General features: G+C 47.1%; 9 protein-coding genes across 9 annotated transcripts, besides 5 other annotated features; 1 reads left to right on the forward strand and 8 right to left on the reverse strand.

Annotated features, from left to right (window-relative positions):
* Window positions 1–532: 532 nt before the first annotated feature.
* Window positions 533–1,459, reverse strand: TraAM80_01496 (chaperone DnaJ protein; the record flags this gene model as incomplete). Its single annotated transcript, XM_029378535.1, has 1 exon — window positions 533–1,459. The coding sequence occupies one exon, from the start codon at window positions 1,457–1,459 to the stop codon at window positions 533–535; it is 927 nt and encodes a 308-aa protein (XP_029241644.1).
* A 173-nt stretch (window positions 1,460–1,632) lies between these two features.
* Window positions 1,633–1,654: a microsatellite.
* Window positions 1,655–2,033: 379 nt separating this feature from the next.
* On the reverse strand, window positions 2,034–4,007 carry TraAM80_01497 (GTP-binding protein; the record flags this gene model as incomplete). The annotated part of the gene is made up of 1 exon (XM_029378536.1): window positions 2,034–4,007. The coding sequence occupies one exon, from the start codon at window positions 4,005–4,007 to the stop codon at window positions 2,034–2,036; it is 1,974 nt and encodes a 657-aa protein (XP_029241645.1).
* Window positions 4,008–4,547: 540 nt separating this feature from the next.
* Window positions 4,548–4,624: a microsatellite.
* A 408-nt stretch (window positions 4,625–5,032) lies between these two features.
* On the reverse strand, window positions 5,033–7,786 carry TraAM80_01498 (leucine-rich repeat protein; the record flags this gene model as incomplete). Its single annotated transcript, XM_029378537.1, has 1 exon — window positions 5,033–7,786. One exon carries the CDS (start codon window positions 7,784–7,786, stop codon window positions 5,033–5,035), a length of 2,754 nt encoding a protein of 917 aa, XP_029241646.1.
* Window positions 7,787–7,841: 55 nt separating this feature from the next.
* Window positions 7,842–7,897: a microsatellite.
* Window positions 7,898–8,212: 315 nt separating this feature from the next.
* Window positions 8,213–9,616, reverse strand: TraAM80_01499 (CBS domain-containing protein; the record flags this gene model as incomplete). Its single annotated transcript, XM_029378538.1, has 1 exon — window positions 8,213–9,616. The coding sequence occupies one exon, from the start codon at window positions 9,614–9,616 to the stop codon at window positions 8,213–8,215; it is 1,404 nt and encodes a 467-aa protein (XP_029241647.1).
* A 361-nt stretch (window positions 9,617–9,977) lies between these two features.
* Window positions 9,978–11,756, reverse strand: TraAM80_01500 (uncharacterized protein; the record flags this gene model as incomplete). The annotated part of the gene is made up of 1 exon (XM_029378539.1): window positions 9,978–11,756. One exon carries the CDS (start codon window positions 11,754–11,756, stop codon window positions 9,978–9,980), a length of 1,779 nt encoding a protein of 592 aa, XP_029241648.1.
* A 228-nt stretch (window positions 11,757–11,984) lies between these two features.
* On the reverse strand, window positions 11,985–12,308 carry TraAM80_01501 (Rab5-interacting family protein; the record flags this gene model as incomplete). The annotated part of the gene is made up of 1 exon (XM_029378540.1): window positions 11,985–12,308. The coding sequence occupies one exon, from the start codon at window positions 12,306–12,308 to the stop codon at window positions 11,985–11,987; it is 324 nt and encodes a 107-aa protein (XP_029241649.1).
* A 786-nt stretch (window positions 12,309–13,094) lies between these two features.
* On the reverse strand, window positions 13,095–13,703 carry TraAM80_01502 (uncharacterized protein; the record flags this gene model as incomplete). Its single annotated transcript, XM_029378541.1, has 1 exon — window positions 13,095–13,703. The coding sequence occupies one exon, from the start codon at window positions 13,701–13,703 to the stop codon at window positions 13,095–13,097; it is 609 nt and encodes a 202-aa protein (XP_029241650.1).
* A 108-nt stretch (window positions 13,704–13,811) lies between these two features.
* Window positions 13,812–13,836: a microsatellite.
* A 103-nt stretch (window positions 13,837–13,939) lies between these two features.
* On the reverse strand, window positions 13,940–16,534 carry TraAM80_01503 (uncharacterized protein; the record flags this gene model as incomplete). Its single annotated transcript, XM_029378542.1, has 1 exon — window positions 13,940–16,534. One exon carries the CDS (start codon window positions 16,532–16,534, stop codon window positions 13,940–13,942), a length of 2,595 nt encoding a protein of 864 aa, XP_029241651.1.
* A 15-nt stretch (window positions 16,535–16,549) lies between these two features.
* Window positions 16,550–16,582: a sequence feature (A-rich).
* Window positions 16,583–16,926: 344 nt separating this feature from the next.
* On the forward strand, window positions 16,927–17,255 carry TraAM80_01504 (uncharacterized protein; the record flags this gene model as incomplete). Its single annotated transcript, XM_029378543.1, has 1 exon — window positions 16,927–17,255. A coding segment is annotated over one exon (329 nt), but the record flags the coding sequence as incomplete, so codon positions are not given.

Here is a 17,255-nt window from a genome sequence, read left to right on the forward strand (position 1 = left end):
AAAACTGAGCGTGAATGTCGCCAACAATGGTGCATGGAGCGCGTATCGTGTGAGTATTGGACTCTGCGTCAAGAATGGTGCGAGCGACGTTGCATAACTTCTTCACCTCCGACTCCCGAGGACAGGCGCCCTTGCTGACAGTCTCCAGAAATTGATCGATTGAATCCATGGCAATTGCTCTAAAAGAAACGGCACCAACCTAAAACCTGTACGCGGCAAAGAGACGATAATGTCATCGGCAGTGGCAACAGCAGAGAGTGGGAAGAGAAAAGGCAGGGAACTCAACACACCACCGGCGGGTGTCCCACAGCAACCTACAGAGCAAAAACAACAACAAAAATGGGCAAGTTCACTAATGGGACGGCGTAAGCTGCATAGGCAGGTAACAAACAGGGATACACAAAGAGCGAGGGCACCAACTAAGCTCAAAATATAGACAAAAGGTATATTAACAAATAAGTGAATATTCAAATGTGTGTCTCTCACTCTACATCCAAATTGCTTTGCGTGGAGAAAAGGGGGATGGGTAAAATCATCTCCGGCGATCGTAGTTGCCCAGCGCATCCGCGAGTATTGCGTCATCAAGAACACTCCCACCGTCAATGATGCTGCTCTCCACGTAACTTCGGTAGTCAAAATTGGCACATCTCCCAATGCGTTCTTCTACATCACAGCTGTATGAGATACTCTCCGATTCCGACGGAAATCGTAGTCGGCGGTCCATTGCCTGACTGTCGGCAGTTAAAGCCACGCTGCTGGGCGATGGCGTCTCACCGTTGTGACGCAACCTGAACTCCTGCATCATGCTGCGCTTAACCGAAGTGGAGGCGGTACATCCTACACCCCCTTTGCCGTCCTGGGCTCCGCCGCTATGCCGTGTATGACGCGCTTCTTCTTCAGCTTGGCGTTTCTTCTCAAACTGCTGCATCAGCTCGGCGGTGGTGGAATGCCGTGGCACGCTGATGGCGGACATTCGTTGGGCGGCCCCTTCCTTCAAAATGGCACGCATGCGTTCGTATTCCGCCTTGAAGGCGGGGTTCTGTGCGTCGTACTCGGCGCGGCGTCGCATTTCCTCCTCGCGCTGTTTATCAAACTCACTCTTGTCCCGCTTCTTTGACTCCTCATCCGTGCGTTTGCGCTCCACAAACTGTCGGAGTTCCTCCGCAGTGAGCTCAACGTTTGGATCCATCATCGGGTCGTACGCCCGCGCCTGCCCCTCAATGTGGGCCCGCAGCCTCTCCGAGTCGTACAGGCTGCGCTGCGCCGGGTCAGATAAGATGCTGTGGGCGAAGCTGATCTCCTTGAACATTTCAACACCATCGGGGTTCTTGTCTGGGTGGTACACTACGGCCAGTTTGTAGTACGCGCGGCGGATCTCGATGTCGGGGGCGTTCTTGGACACGCCCAGCACATCATAGAGTGCCCTGTTACCCTTCAACTCAAAGAGATCCGATCCCATCACTGTACTTTTTTTGTTTTTGTATTACTTCTTCCTCTGCCTGTTGGGTTGTCCCTGTCACCTCTTTATCTTTCCCAGCAAGTGTCTTCTGTATCTAATATAAATATATGGATATATTTATATGATACCTAGTTGAACGTGTTCAGTGTTTGGCAAGTTATATATATTCTTTGGTTCTTGTTGCTGTTGTTGTTGCTCACGTTTCTTCCTTCGCTGCCTCCTTGTAGTCTCTCTCCACGGCAGTGCGGTCGGCAGGCGACATGCTTCAACGATAAGCCGGCAAGACATAAAAAGTAGTGGGAAAAAAATATGATTCATCGCAATTTTTGTGCTACTTCTGTCAACGCGCTGGCTGCGTACGTACGTACGTACGTGGATCCAGTGCAGTTACTTGTTACTGTTTGCGGTCGCACCCTCGCCCAGCGTGGTGCAGCCAATGCTGCTCCTTAGCGCCGCCTGCACTGGAAGCAGAAAACAAAACAAAACAAGCGCCTCACCCTACCAAAAGAAAAAGGTTGGGGCTCGCCAAATGCAGCGCACAAGCAAAACGAAAGACAAAGAAAACACAATGGCATTACGTCGCCCAGGGCCCCGTCTTCTTCGTTGCTCGCCCACGGTTTTTCATGGTGTGCGCCGAAAAACTTTTGCCGCCAAATCCCGTGCGCTTGAGACCCATCATCAGAGCGCCGCCGCTGCCCATGGAGGAATGCTCCCATGCAGAACCCACCACAGCAGTACGCGACGGCTGCCCGGCCCCCGCCAGCCAAGGGCACATATACCCCTCCGCTTGCACGTAGAGTGAACGCTTCTTGCGCACTCGCGAGACGTACTTTTCCAGAATGTGGTCTAGTTTCCGCCGTCGAGCACTTTTCCTCAGGAAGTGCTGGAGCGACAAAGTGTCGCTCTCAAAAAGCTCTGCGTGCTCCCCTTCCTGGAGAAACGTGTCTTGTCCAGCCAGTTCCGCTAACAGAAGTCTGTTGTAGTCTCCCGAGCTTGAATGCTGCGAGAAATGCTCAAGGGACCCCTCCTGACTAGCAGGAAGATTTGCCACAGACGCAGTAATCATACTTTTTGCTATAGGCACACCATTGATGGCACGCACCGTGTGCGTTTCATTGTCTAAGCTGACGGAAAGCTGCGGCACGAGCGGTGCAGGGAATGACCGCAGCGGCGTCGTGTTGCTAGAAAGCGGTGGCGACAACCGTGGATCGATGTTATTTAAAACGTATGCCGCGTATGCGTCAGGTGTCAACGCGCCTGTGTTCATCCAACAGTTGGTCTCTGACGCATTTTGCTGCGGTTGCTGACGTGTCATCCGAAGTGACGCCCGAACGCAAAACCTTCTGGGCGTCTCAACCCGTTCCACGAAGGAAGAACCACCTGCTATGGGCGTAGCCGAAGCCAAAGCGCTTTGCGCCTCTGAACCTCCTTCGGTCAAAGCCGGGGCTGACAAAAGTGCACCGTTGCGAGTATTGTTGTTGTTGTCGTCGTCGTCGCAGCTGTGCTCACAGCACGCCACGAGGTGATTTGCAACTTTGTCTTTTGCCGATAATAATCCCGCCCTCGGTGATGTTGCCAACCACTTGGCTTTGGCCTCCTCATGCGCCAAGACAAGGCCTTCCAGCGGGAGGCTGTCCTCCTGGGGCAAGATAAAGGACTCCACCGGGTAGCGCTGCTCAACTGTCGTAATCTCCTCCGGAGTGGGAGGTGCGTAACTCAGTTCCCTGATGCCTTTGTACGTCAGGTCCTCTGCACGGCTGAGCTCTTGTGTACAGTAGTACGTGATGTCGTGCTGCAGGGCCCCGATGTTCAGACACTTCTCTGGATATTTTGGGTTGGCCCGTACGCCCAGCACAGGAACCTGGTCACTGCCCAAAAAGTTCCAGATACGATCCATCTGCCGCTGCAGAGCCACGTGATCGCCCTTGAAGCGATCAATTTTGTTCATAATCACCGAAAATGGTATCTGTTCTCCCTTCAGAAAGGCAAAGAGTTCCTCGTCGCGGGGTTGCAGAGACCCTCTGGCCTCCATCACCCAATAGACCCGCTTCAGAGGCCCCCTGCAACGGAGTGCCAAGTAACGAAATAAAACGGCAAAGGCGCCTGCGCGTTCAGCTAAGCCTTGTGAGAGATGCCGTCCCCTCCAACCGCCGTAGCCAGGGGTGTCGACAAGCAGCATGGCATCTCCCACGTTAAAGAACTGAAGGATTCGCGTGGTTCCCCGTGTGATCCCGGAACGGCCCAAGCGGTGGTTGTGCAGCAGGGAAGATACGATGGAGGATTTGCCCACATTCGGTTTGCCGATGAAACACACCTCCGGAAACGAATGCAGGCCCTCCGGTAAGGCGGAAAGAGCATTCACGTTCTTAAGGTGCACATTGCCTTTTGAAAATACCTCATCACTCAACCTTGCCACCAACTTTTCCCGCCGCGATATCACAGGGGCGTCGTCAGCAGAAAAGGAAAAAGGATGTTGGGCCACAGCAACTGGACGGGGCAGTTGATGCCTAGAGGCCTTCTCCAAAAATGGCCGGCAAAAATGGCGCATGCAGGGTCCACAGCCCTGTGCCTTTTGCAAGCGTGAAACCTACACAAAGGGCGTCTCTCTCGCCCCAACACTACAAAAATAGTCGAGAAAAAAAAAACGGTACATCCCCACCCCCACACCACTTCAAAGACGAAAAGCGGTAACAACAACAGGCGAAAAAGAGAAAGGGCATGCGTTTACCACGGTGGCCCAATAACCTCTGTAGGGGATAAAATGCTTTGCTCAATAGCACATCTTTGGCAGCAAGTGTGGCAAGGCAGAACGAAGAAGAAACAAAAACAACAAAAATAAAACCGATAGTTATATTTCAAGGCAACAAAAAAGGAGGAAAAAATAAAACACCAAAGCCTCATCCATTCGTCTCATCCCAGTGTTGTTCTTGTTTTCTTTTCTTCCTGTTTTATATAGGTTGATGGGTAAATAAATATCTAGATGTGTACCAAACGAAGCTTTCGAAGCTCTTCATACATGTTCCGCACGCTCTTATTACTATTATTATTTTGAAAACCTCCAATTTGTATCTGATGCCTCTCACTAACCTGTTTGTTTGCTCGTTTGCTTGCTTCAGTGTTGCCCGCTCTTCTTGCTGTTGCTTCCTCGTTCCGTCGGCTTGCTTGTGCGTGCGCCAAGCAACCCAACATTTGTCTCCCACTGTGTGTGGGTATTCCCCTTACTTGTCTTTTTTTCCCCCCACCCCCACTCCCATGCTCAATGAATGATGCATACAATGCATGAGACAATTCCTACGTCTCCCGCCAGGTGCACACGTTCATCACCCGATATACATATGGAGGGAGACACACCTAAAGGAAAAAGAAAAAAATGAAAGAACCAAGAAAGCAATAAAAGAGAGAAATTTTAAAAAAGGTATGGGTGGTGGTTGACGGAGATACCTACGTGCCTAGATATGCCATAATCCCTCCATCTTTGCCTTTTTTATGGTGGGTCGCGCTTTCTTTTCTACTAGAGGTATGTGTCTCTCACTTGGTCCCAGGTAAATTGTGTGGAGAGGCCTCATCCCGGTTTCAGTCGGCAGCGACTGCATCCTTAGCTTTTTCCTCTGGTGCTTCCTCATACTCCTCCAGTGTTTCCTTATGTTCCTTTGGGGTCTCCTTGTGCTCCCCCACGTGCTCCACTGCCTCCTCTCTCTCCGCTGGGGAGGTCTCCATTTCTTCCTCAATCTCCAGCTCATGAGGCGCCGTTGAGGCATTCGGATCCACGTGACGTGTTAATACAGGCTCCTCCAAAACCTCATGCAGGTCCATCTCCATTTCCTTTTCCTCATCCTTGTCATATGCGTCACGTGGCACCTGCACGATGCGGCTCTTCGCTTCTCCGGGAGTGCCGTCCATGCGTACTGGTGTGTACGTCACACGGATCAATCTTCCCTGATCCTCTTTCTGAACCGTGTAATTGCGCACACCCGTCTCGATCACTTCAAAGTTCTCTGTACCTGGCACCTCACGCTCCCACTCAATGATCGGCTCGCCAGGTTCACCGCCAAAGTATTCCACTTCCAGTTCCAAAGTGTTCCCAACCAAAGGATCACCCACCACGTTCAAGAAGTTGGTTTGCGGAATACCGGCAGAAACAACACCATCTGAACATGCGGTCACAGTTCGCCCCTGTACACCATCAAGGCGCACAGGTGTCACCGAGACCTCAATCGTGCAGTCGACCTCACGCTTGGTGAGTGCAAGTGTTGCGCTGTTGAGGCGGCCGGTCTTTGTTAGACGCTTGGAGTGATCTCGGCGGAACCACTGAATCATGTGTGGTCCAAAGTGTCCGCCTGTGTAGTCAAATTCGACCGTGAGCACGTGCTGCTCCGTTAACTCGCCCATAATTTTGAGGTTGTGAATTTCCGGCGCTGCTGGCTCAATGGGTGTCTCCAGCACACAGCGGCATGTCTCGCCCTCCTCACCTTGCTTGTTGACAGGGGTGTACTCTACTGCCAAGCACCTACCCACGTCTTCGAGCGTCGGAACATACCGCGTAGTATTCTCCCCTTCAATAGGGGTGTACTCCTCAGAGCTGTCATCCTTGCGGAGCCATTGATAGTAGCTTTCTCCCTCCACGCCACCAGAGTACACAATCTCCACCCCCAATTCGCTCCCCTCAATAAGGTCACCAATGATCTTTATGGACTCACACTCAGGAGCGCCAGCCATGACGGGTGCTGTAAGAACAGATTTGGGTTCACCCGCCACCCAGTCATCCCGCACGGGAGTGAACTCCACCTTGATGCGACAATCAACATCATCGCTTGTCAGCTTGTAACCAGCCCATGGATCGTTGATATCAATAGGAATTTCTCCGCCATCAGGCGTAATGCGGAACCAGCTGAGGTGAGAATTACCCTCAACGCCACCAACGTAGTCGGCCTCCGCCACCAACACGTGGCCCTCCACAGCCTTACCCTTAACTTCAAGCTGGGAGCACGTTGGTGGACCAGCAATGATAGGGGTGGAAATGTCGAAGTACAAGAAGGAGAATATACCGTCAACGTACGCAAGCACCTCAGCGCGCAGACAGCAACCCACATCAGCGACAGTCGGCATATATGTCAGTGTGTTGTTATCCTCAATGGTCTCGTAACGGCTACCTTGCGTGCTCTTCATCCAGCGAATGTGCAGAACGGTGTCCTTATCATCGTCCGTGTGTTCAACTTCAGGGACTTTGTAAATGTAGCAAAAGCCTTGCTTGTACGTCGACATCACTCCATTCGCCTCGGGGTCAATCTCAACACCATCCACGATGTAGCGGTATTCGTACTCCCCAACAGGCAGGTAGAGAGTGGTGTGGAAATACGTTTCGCCCTCATCTCCACCACGCTCTAGTTCAATAGGATCTGTCCAGTTGTTCATGGAGCCAACCACAAAGACTTCTGTAGCCTCACCAGAAATCCGGAATGTGGCGGGAATCAATTCACGCGAGGAGAACATATCCGTCTCCCTCTGCTCATATGGACGAATGTCTTGCAGACAGCAGGTGAGTCGTACCGGAATGCCCTCTGTGAGAACATTACGAGTTTCGTCCTCCGATGTGAGACGAATGGAGCATAGCTGCAAGTGCCTTGACTTTTCCCTCGCACGCTGAAGCTTAAGAAGAAAAGCATCTGCAGCTTCCTCCACATTGTCGCCCTCAACAATAAAGCCCTCGCAGATACAGTAAGCAACCTTGCCTTGATAATGCTCCAGTGCAGCCCGCTCTTCCCCTGAAACAGAATTACCGTCGATGGTGACAAGATTGGGGTTGTTGATGGCAATGGCCATACTGCGGTAAGAGGGAATTGCTGTCACTGGGTTCCCAACAAGATTAAGGGTGTGCAGTGAGGGAAGATTGGGGTAATGCTCGAATGAGGAAATATTATTAAAATTGAGGGAAAGCACCCGCAGGTTTGGGAGTCGTTCCAAGCCCTCAAAGCTGTTGATAGCGTTTTCGCTGAGGCACAGTGTCTCAAGAGGGGTAAAGTTTGCAATGCCGTGCAGCGACTCCACCCTATTCCCTGTCATGTAGAGGTGGCGCAGAAATGGGGTCTTGCTCAGGAAATCCACCGTCCCACAGATCTCGTTAATGGACAGATCCAACACCTTGAGGTTCTCCATGGTGACTTCCGTGTCGAACTCGGTCAACTCGTTTTCACGGAGGTAGATGTACTCTGCGGCGTAGTTCGCCAAAGTCACCTCGTGCACGCTACGGAGGTCCTTCTTGTTCAGCACCAAGCCGCTTGGCTTCAAGGCAGCGCCCCTGCCACCATACTGTAGAGTGCGTGTGGACATTTGTACTCGGCAGAATAATTCTTTTTCCTTTTATTTTTTTTCTTTGCTATTCGCTTTGTTGTTTTTGTTGTCGTCGTCGTTTTCTACTTTGTTTGTTTGGTTGGTTGGTTGAAACACCGGAAGCTTTTGTTATCAGATCCCTGGTTGAAAAGTAGTGCGGTGCCAAAAAGAGAAACGCAAACGCAAAGTTGTGGGAAGCCAACTTGGCTAGGGCGAGGTCAACAACGGCGTACACCGCCCAGTAGGCAGGAAAAACAAAACAAACAGCAAACAGTCCCAAAGGCAACTCTGCTCTCCTCACCACTTTTGTTCACTACTTTGTGTGTGTCTGTGTATGTGATTTTTTTTCCGTGTTTGCTTTCGCATCCTGACCGTGTGGGGGAGTGTGCATGCGTACATGTAGGTAGGTAGGCATCTGCGGCATCATTACTTCGCTTGCTCACCGTGCGTGTGTGGGTTGTCACCTGTTAGCTGGGCTGCAAAGTTGGTTGGGTGCAGCGCATCCTGTCGAGAAGCAGGGCATGGGAGGAGAGGCGTACTGTAGAGTGAAGAGTCATTTGAAGGGGTTCTTGCGCCTCGTCTCCCAGGCAGAGCTAAGCCGTGCCTGCCACCCGCTGCGTAACCCCCACGCACCTCACACAACCTTTTCCAGGAATGCACTCTCCTTTGAAAGGGCATCTGCGCCTTGGGATCCATTTCCGCCTGAAATGAGATCTTGTAAACATACTCCACAACATCCTGCATTGTCAACGCTCCAAGCACTCGGCCCTTGTCGTCGGCGATGGCGACAACCTGAATCAACATGTGTTGCAAGGCCTCAAACAACTCGCTACAAAGCGTTGAAGCTGGGAACCGAGGCAATACATGTAGGGGAAGTTCCCCAAGCGGCACTGACTCGGCCCCTTGACAGTAAATTAGCAATATGAGCGCCTTGGTTTCAAGTACACTGGTCACATTTGTTGGGTCATTTGGATCATTGTAGACAAGAATAAACTGAAGCCCCCTGGCAAAAATGTCCTCGGTCATTTGCTTTGTTAGGCGAACGTCACAGTGTAGGCTGTATACCGAAGCAATACCACGTTTCAAGACGTCGCGAGCCGTATTTTCCGACATTCCCAACGCGCCCAACATAATAGTTGACTCCACCGGTAAAAACTCGGTGTCCTCGTCTTCAGCAGCAGAGGCGTCTTTCACCGCCATGGAAGACATGGTTCTGATGCGTTTTTCGTTTCGAATTTCCTCTTGCAGACGGATGAGCTCCAGCAGCTCCGTGCGTCCCAGAAAGACAGACTCCTTATCCCCGAGAACAAAGTCAAGCAACTTCCCAACAGGCCAGGTGATGGGCGAGGTTAGACACATGAAGAACAAGACTACATACGTTAACGCCGCGCTGACTTGTAATGCATGGCGAATACACACTGCCTGTGGTATGATCTCCGCAAACACCAAGATGATTCCAACTGAGACAAATATCGCTGCCACCGAATTTAAAAACATGTCAAACACCAGCGGCATCATTTCCACCACTACAGCCTCAAGAAATAAAAGCGTAACTAATAGCCACTTCGATTTATGTAAAAGCATCATCACTCGACGGGCCTGGCAGGCACTCTTGGTATGACCATGTTGAATAAGAGCATTTAAGCGTTTCGTGTCAAGTGAGAATAAGCAAAGCAAAAGCCCTGAAGCAAGACCGCCAAGAATAGTCAGCCCGACGATGATGGCGCCCAATACTCCCACGGGAACGTCAATATGCAGCCCGAAGAAGGTGGAATTGGCCATTCTAGTCAACCGCTCTAGCAAATTAAACTCAAGAAAAAAAGGTGTCATGCAAATTATTATAAATATAATTACTACTGTTAGTGGTAGTACCACCAGAGAGTAAGGCTTCTAGCAGGAAAGCAAGAAACGCATTACAAACTCATGTACCGTACACGATACCCCAACGCACTGCCCCACCATTGCATCATGCTGCATCGATAATAAAAACTTTAGACTGTCAATCAAAAGTTTGTGCCTAACTGCCCTCCAGAATAATTTTTCCCTCTTTTTTAGTTGCTTGTTTGCTCCCAGGCAGTCACAAACCAGTTTTCCGTGTCAAATTCCAAGATCACCGGTATAGCAAAAATGAGGTAAATGTTGTCATCGTTATGCTCAAGGTGAAAGCGTTGTGGGCGGTCTTGTTGTGATGCTAGGAGACACCTTTTACTTGCGGCCTCACGACGCCAGCATCGGGCAAGGTCCACTTCTCGACATACCCATGTCTATCCTTCATGCGGAAAGGAAATTCTACAGGAAACGGAGGCCGTAACCCGGAGGTTTCACCCACCCTGCCCCCTCCCTTTTTATCCCCCAGCAAACTCATGGTATTACCATTGCCCGGTACTGCCTGTGTGGTCGTTTCATTCATTGCTTGAGACTCTTGCCGCAGCGCCTGTGAATCCTTCTGCAACGGATATGCCAACTGGCCCGACTCCGCCTTCAAGAGCTTTGCTGTTAAAAAATGCGTTCCAATACTGTGGTCCTCCTTCAAGGTCTCCGACGCATCACGGTACGCGCGGCACTCTTGTTTCAGACGTCCAATTTCGCAAGTTAAGCTCCTCATGTGTGAGGGACTTTCGGCAACCTCGACCTTACCCGAGGAGCCTACGTTAAGATCAGTTTGTACGGTGACATTAGACAGAGCAAAAACACCTCCGTCACTCGTCCCAGTTTGATTCAAACCAGCAGAAAGTGCTGCATACTCCCGTTTGAGAGTAAGGACAAGTTTCTCCGCCTCTCTCAAAGACGATCGAAGTTGCTGTAGTTCTTCCTCATATTTCACCACTAATTTCTCGTGTTGGGCGCACCTCCGCAACTTTTCCTCAACTATATCAACACGTTCCTTAAAAGGCCTTAAGAACAGTACTTCACGTTCCATTGCTCTCATCTTATCCTCGTACATTTCTTTCTCTTGTTTTACCTCATCCCTTGACTCCATCAATTTTCCCCTGAGATTGTCTATCTCCTTTACCGCGACACAATATGCCAAATCGCGCCTCTCTGCATTTTCCAGCAAAACAGTATTCATCCTTGCCGCAACCACCAGCGCATCCTCGAGGCATTGAAGCTGCGCCCCATAAATACCCTCCACGGACTCTTTTTTGGCTGATAAGGAAAATTCCTTCTCTGTAGAGAGCACAAGTAGCTTGCACAAGGTCAGTAATTCCTCCTCATATCGGGCAATCTTCTCTGCTGCAGATAGGGATTCCAGATGACGAGCATTCTCCATATCACGAAGCTGAACCACCATACCTTGATAACTCTTAAGCTCGCCTTGAAGCTGACAAATTCTTTGTTCATATGTATACTTCAAATCGTTCATCTCCTCCTCCGCTTCAACCAACAGTCGAGAAAGGCAGTCTCTTTCAGAAACAATAACTTCTTGTGTAACTTCAAGAGATTCCGAATCAGTAACATGCCTTATTGATCCACCTATTATTGCAGACCCACTCGGATCAGTGGCATCAACCCGCATTTCTCCATCTCTCAATCTGGGATCATCCAGTGTTGTACACGTCGAGGCTTCAGAAGTTGAAGTTCTCTGTTTTGAAAAAGCCGTTGTTGTGCAGCTAAATTTCGGTTCTGTACTCAACTCACTTCCTAAGTAAGATTCTTCACCTCCTAACAATATTTCCGGCACTGAATCCTCAATTGAGAGTCCTAAAAGTAGCTTTTGCTGCACAGTGATACGCGAAAGCGTGTCAAGGCATGTTGCCACACCCACCAGCCCTTGCTTCAATCGAATGAAAGAGCGGTTATTAGCAAACCCGTCGCAGGCACAGCCCTTCCAACGTTTTATGTGCAACTTGTTATGTTCATTATTCTCATCTTTATCGCCGAAAAAGGAATTTCGATCAAGACCAAAGTCTCCTCTTGGATTTAACGCCTCCTCTTTCCGCCAACCTAGCTGTGGTGTCACATCCTCCATAACCCTTTTGTTGTTGCTGTTGAATGAAGGCTTGATTGTCATTTTTATTGACGTGATAGAAACAAATAAAGAAAAAAGCTCGTTCATCACTGACCACTGCAGATAAAACCGTAGGCAAAAGAAAAAAAGAAAAAATGTGCTAACGATATTCATCCCTTGAAGGAATAAGCACTTTTACCAGTTAGCTCCTTCGGGAGACATTTGTCTTAGTCCTCAAAAATTCATTCCCTAGAAAATGTAGATTGCGTCGTATGCAACGGTCCATGCCAAGATGTACGTCATGGCACCAGTGGCGAGGTTACCAAGTGAGAAAAATTGTTTTGTTCCGGATGGGAAGTAGCGTTCAGGGGCACCTTCACAACCAATTTTCAGTATTATAAAGGAGCTTAGTACTGCGCATAGCAAGAAGAACACCGCGCCAGTGATACCTGTCAAGCCCATCACTCCTGCCCCAACACCAGCTAGGAGAGCGCTCATCGTTCTGATCTGGGACATGCTTGCCATGTTTTCTCCAAGATCCTCATCCACATAAATGGTCTTCCCTAGGCTCATTTTTGCTCACTAATAATTTGCCCTACCTCGTACACAAAAAAAAAGGTGAAGGGGTAAAACCACTCAAACAACAATAATAATAAATCTGTAACACTTCTTTCCTCTTCAAAGGGATCTGCACTTGTTTGTGCAATGAACCAGCATGCCCCGGTGTTCTCTCAATTATCGCTAAAAGAGTGGAATACGTGTCCACTATTGATTTCCACGGCCGCTGCTGCGCTCTAATTGAAGCTGAAGAATCACCTCTCTTTCCCGTTGATTCCCAAAGTATTTGATCCAACTGGCCGGGCATGCCTGATCCAGTGCTTTTTTTTGAGCTAAACATTCTTTTTCTGAGTCCTCCGGTAAAGTATCAAGACATTTATGATACGCATCCCGTGCCTGGTAGCAAACCTCACGCTTTTTTGCGTTTTGCATAAAGGGACACAATATATTTAGAATGCAAAAAAAAAGGTAACGCCAAATTAAGCCTGCTATTATTCCTTTATTAGTACCTCATGATGCAAAGATGCAAGGGCACAAATCACAAAAATGATAATGTGATGATTGTTGTTTTGTTAAAACGTGAGGGAAAAGGGAAAAAAGCATTATCGTGATTCAGGCAATGATTAAAAGGAAACCTTGAATAATTTCAAAAAAAAAAAAATGTTCCTCCTGCCAACGGTTTTACCAGGCAAACAACTCAAACGTACTCGATAAAAAAACACAACAAGAGAAAGAGAGTAGAAGACACATGATGTGACCTTCAACCGAAGCAATGCGAAGATTTATTTCTAATAAGGCAGCTTATTCCATTTTCTTCCGTGTATCCGATTGTAGAAATTTATTTACACGACATTGCAGATTTCGTTTTCTTAAGTGATTCAAAAAAAATTTCCGATCAATCCATTTAAATAGTCCAACAACAAAACATATTAAGAACACATATACACCTTTTTTCTTCCATATCGTGAGTAGTCCTTTGCCGTCCTGACGGTTCTCAAGCGAAAAAGTCTTCATATTAGAATCAGCCAACATCCTGACAAGCAAGCGGTTATTAGTGTGTCTCAAAAAAACCCATTCATTTTCGCTCAAAAATTTCACACCAACCCATCCTGCTGCTCGGGAATAAGCAAATTGTATTGAAAAATTGTCCACAACAACATGTTTCATCTTCAAGGAAGCAGTGCATTCTCTTGTAAAGCCGTGGGAGCAAGTCAGATTAATACCTTCATCTTCGGGATGTTCCGCAGATTTCCAAACTTCATCCAAGTTCTTCGATATAATATCAAAGGAACTGCTAGAAAAACTAAGAAATGATATGCATATCACTGTCATAACAGCACCATATGACAGTATACTCCGTAATCGAGTCTTTCCTACAACATCGTTTTTCACTCCATATAACGCCTGCATTTACTATGCCACAGACGCCGTCTATCTATCATTAAATACACATAAACATCCACATACATAAATGTCACAAGGGTAAAACAAAACAGTAGGAAAGAAGAAAGATAAGATATAATAATAATAATAATAATAATAACGCATTAACTTAGTTGCCCATCAAAAGAGTCTGACAGATGTAAATATATTTGTGATTTTATATATATGAAAAAAAAAATTCTTTGATCAAACAAGAGTCTTACTTACGAATTGGATTGTTCCAAAATATGAAGGTAGTACGCATAATTTTTATGTGAAGGATCCAAAAATGCAAACCCCTTCACTCCTTTAAAACGTTTTTCCGTCTTTTCACGACCGAGCTTTATAGCTGCATTGGCAAATTCCCTAATAGTTGCCGCCTCAGTTTCAGACAGTGGCAGAGATGCTTCCTTCGCTTCGTTTTTTTGATGTTTTAAGGCCAAATCTACTCGATTTCGTTTTCGGCGCAAAGCCTTGTGATCACAAATTCCTAGTAAAGAAGATGTTTTCGCCATCAAAGATGCAAGTTCTAAGGGATCTGATAGTGAGGGAGTAGAATTCATGAAGTTATCCAACCAGAATCCCGCCTTTCCATCAACAACATCTTCCAAGAAAGAGTTTAGTGTTGGTGAATTAAGGACTGTCAATGGTATTGGTAAAGGTGCCGCCAAACCAGTATCGCGATCGCTCTCTAGAATAATACCATTGTTCCATAGAGTTGTGTGCAGAACAATGTGTGTTATTATCAAGGGATACGAAAGATCAAGAGGACATTGTAGTGTATTACCTCCAAAACGAATCTCACATAATTCGTTTTGCGACGGGTAACAATAAACGTTTACATGGGGTTTTGGTATTGATTCAGCACTCGTACCAAGTGGTGCCTGTTCAAACCAACCCCGACAAGAAGTTGAAGGGGCAGAAGCAAAATGTCTTGATATCGGTAGTCTTTCTCCTGATGAATGCGTTAGAAAATTCTTCACCCGTGAATTTATTTCATTGAATTTCGGAATTAAAGATAACTCCCTAACAAGAGCTTCCCTTTCAGTACCAATATCATTTTCTAAGCGTATTCGGTACTGAAAGCAGAAATTATTCATTGCATCCTCCACCCATATTGGAAAAAAGTGGGCATCAGATATCAATTTTAGAGCAGTCTCCCTAGACTGCCTAAATGCATAGCACCAAAAAATGCATTTAACATCAAATAATGTAAATTCAGGAAACTTTGGCCTGTATGGCAACCGAAATCGATAAGAAAGTGCTCGTCCCAAAACTTCTAAACGAATCAAGTGTGATTCATCTGACAACTTTAAAAAAGAAACCAACCCAGACATCATCATTGAATTCATCACTTTTTCAAACACTGCCGCCGCACCCCGTGATATAAAAGTCATCTCAGATATACTTAAAACAGGTTGTATCCCTTTTCGGCAGGTCTCCAATTTGAACCGTCTAAATAACCACAAGGTAATATTTATTGCCTCTTGAAGACAGTCATCGTCCAGTTGACTTGTTTCGTCACCTCCCTCATCCGCGTTAGTAGAAACAAATATTGGATATGGTAATAGCTTAGGTGATGGACTTCCAGGAACAAGCATGCGAATAAGCGCAAAATCTCGACCGTCTCTGTTTTTCTCACCATAAAGAAGAGCCTCTACAGATAAATGATTTAAGTACCGCTCATGCTCTGGCTTCAACAGCTGTTTCTTAAGACTTTTTTGAGAACAAAAATAAACAATTGGGATACTTCGACTATGTGAAAGTAACAGTTCGTGAATTTCTTTCTCGCTTGATACAACCATAATTGGAGTGGATGTATAACTGTCACACAAATGCCTTTGTAGATCTTTTCGCAGTAATTCCATCTCTGGTACCACAAATAAGATACATCGCAAATTAGTATCACCTCTGCTTGGTTCCTCTTCACCAGTATCGCATAATTCTTCATGAATGCCCACAACTAGTTCTGTGGCTTTCTCAATCCATTCCTCATATGTTTCTGCCGCTGTATCACATGCTAAATCAACGATACATGGGTTATTTGTCAAAGTCTCGGTATTTAATACTCGATGCACGCAAATCCTTAGTTTGTTCTCAAAAAACAGCTGGACATCATCCAATATATTATCGCATTCATGTCCCTCCAATACACCAATTCGAATAGTCACCTTATTGAGTCTCTGACGTATGGAATCAATAGCAAACGAAGCAAAGTAGTGAAGTACAGATGATACAACTAATGCCCATAGGGAAACCAAAAACTCGCCGTATGAATTCCCTTTCTGAAGATGAAAATTAATATTTGGTAGGATGTATACCATATTCTTTTCAGATGTACCTCCCAAAAGATAACTCAAAAGGGATTGCCACATACAATCTATCCCTCTAAGATCCAATGAAACAACGGTATAAACACTTGACTCATCCTCTTTTCCACCATCAAAAACACCGCCCATATTACTAATGTTTTTTGATTCAATCACCACAAAACAATTGCCGTCTTCACTTTCCCGCACGAGTCGTAAAGCAGAGGGAGAATGAAACAGGCGAGGAATAATATCTAGAAACTCAAAACCACATCCTCCCTCTGGGCAAGACTCTTTACTATTAACCTCTTTTTCTAGTCCAATAATCAGATTGTGAAAAAAAGTATTACCCTCCGTAAAAAACAATGCCAAATCAGCCCTTGCAATCATGGCCTCCGGAAGACGATGCATCCTCGAGGCCGTAATTGTGTCAAAAAAGACACTACTTTCTACAGGACTACAGTAAGGCACATCGCCATAAAAGCCTGAAGTTACGTCCTTCGAACCCATCATCTAACAAAACCGAAAAACAAAGAGAAAAACAAAAAAAAGAAGAAAGTGAGTTCTCAAAATAAAACAAGTAAAAAGCCATCCACACAGAGACTCACATATGCATACACATTAATACCCAAAATAATAGCAAATAAAAAGATACAACAGTGGCACAATACGAATTCCATCATATCGAACAACAAACACAAAACAAAAAACAAACACCACAAGCAAGCCACATCCGCCCACCAAGCCATGATAGATAAAAACAAAAAGGACGCAACCTACGCCCCACCAACCTCGCATCTCACTGGCACCTTCCCCAATTTTATTCCTCTTTGAAAAAAAAAAAAAAATAGAATCCATTTGCTTCCCTTATTTTTTGCCTCCCCCTTCCCGGCGCGTCAGCGATGCGGTCGCGCCTCGGCGCGGTGCTTGCGGTTTGTTTAGGCACCAGAACCCCGCAGCGGAGCACCGCCGCGGAAGAAATGAAGACCAAGACAACCTCGCCTCTCGGGACTTTTTTGCAGAGCGCCAGGCGCGGGAAGCAAAACAGACTGCCCACAGATCGGCTGACGAAACTTCACAAGCGTTTCGTTACCGCCATCCAGTGGGTGCCGCCCGCCGCGGTGGCGTCCGAAAGTATCCGGGCCCCGGGGGAGGGGGGCTTCAAATTTGCCTGGAGGCGGAACGCCGCAAGCATTTCGCGCGTCAAGAGCGTAGCCCTTGCTGCGCGATT

Source organism: Trypanosoma rangeli, assembly GCF_003719475.1.
Source record: "Trypanosoma rangeli strain AM80 chromosome Unknown Tra_15.4_contig_00030, whole genome shotgun sequence".
Taxonomy (NCBI): domain Eukaryota; phylum Euglenozoa; class Kinetoplastea; order Trypanosomatida; family Trypanosomatidae; genus Trypanosoma; species Trypanosoma rangeli.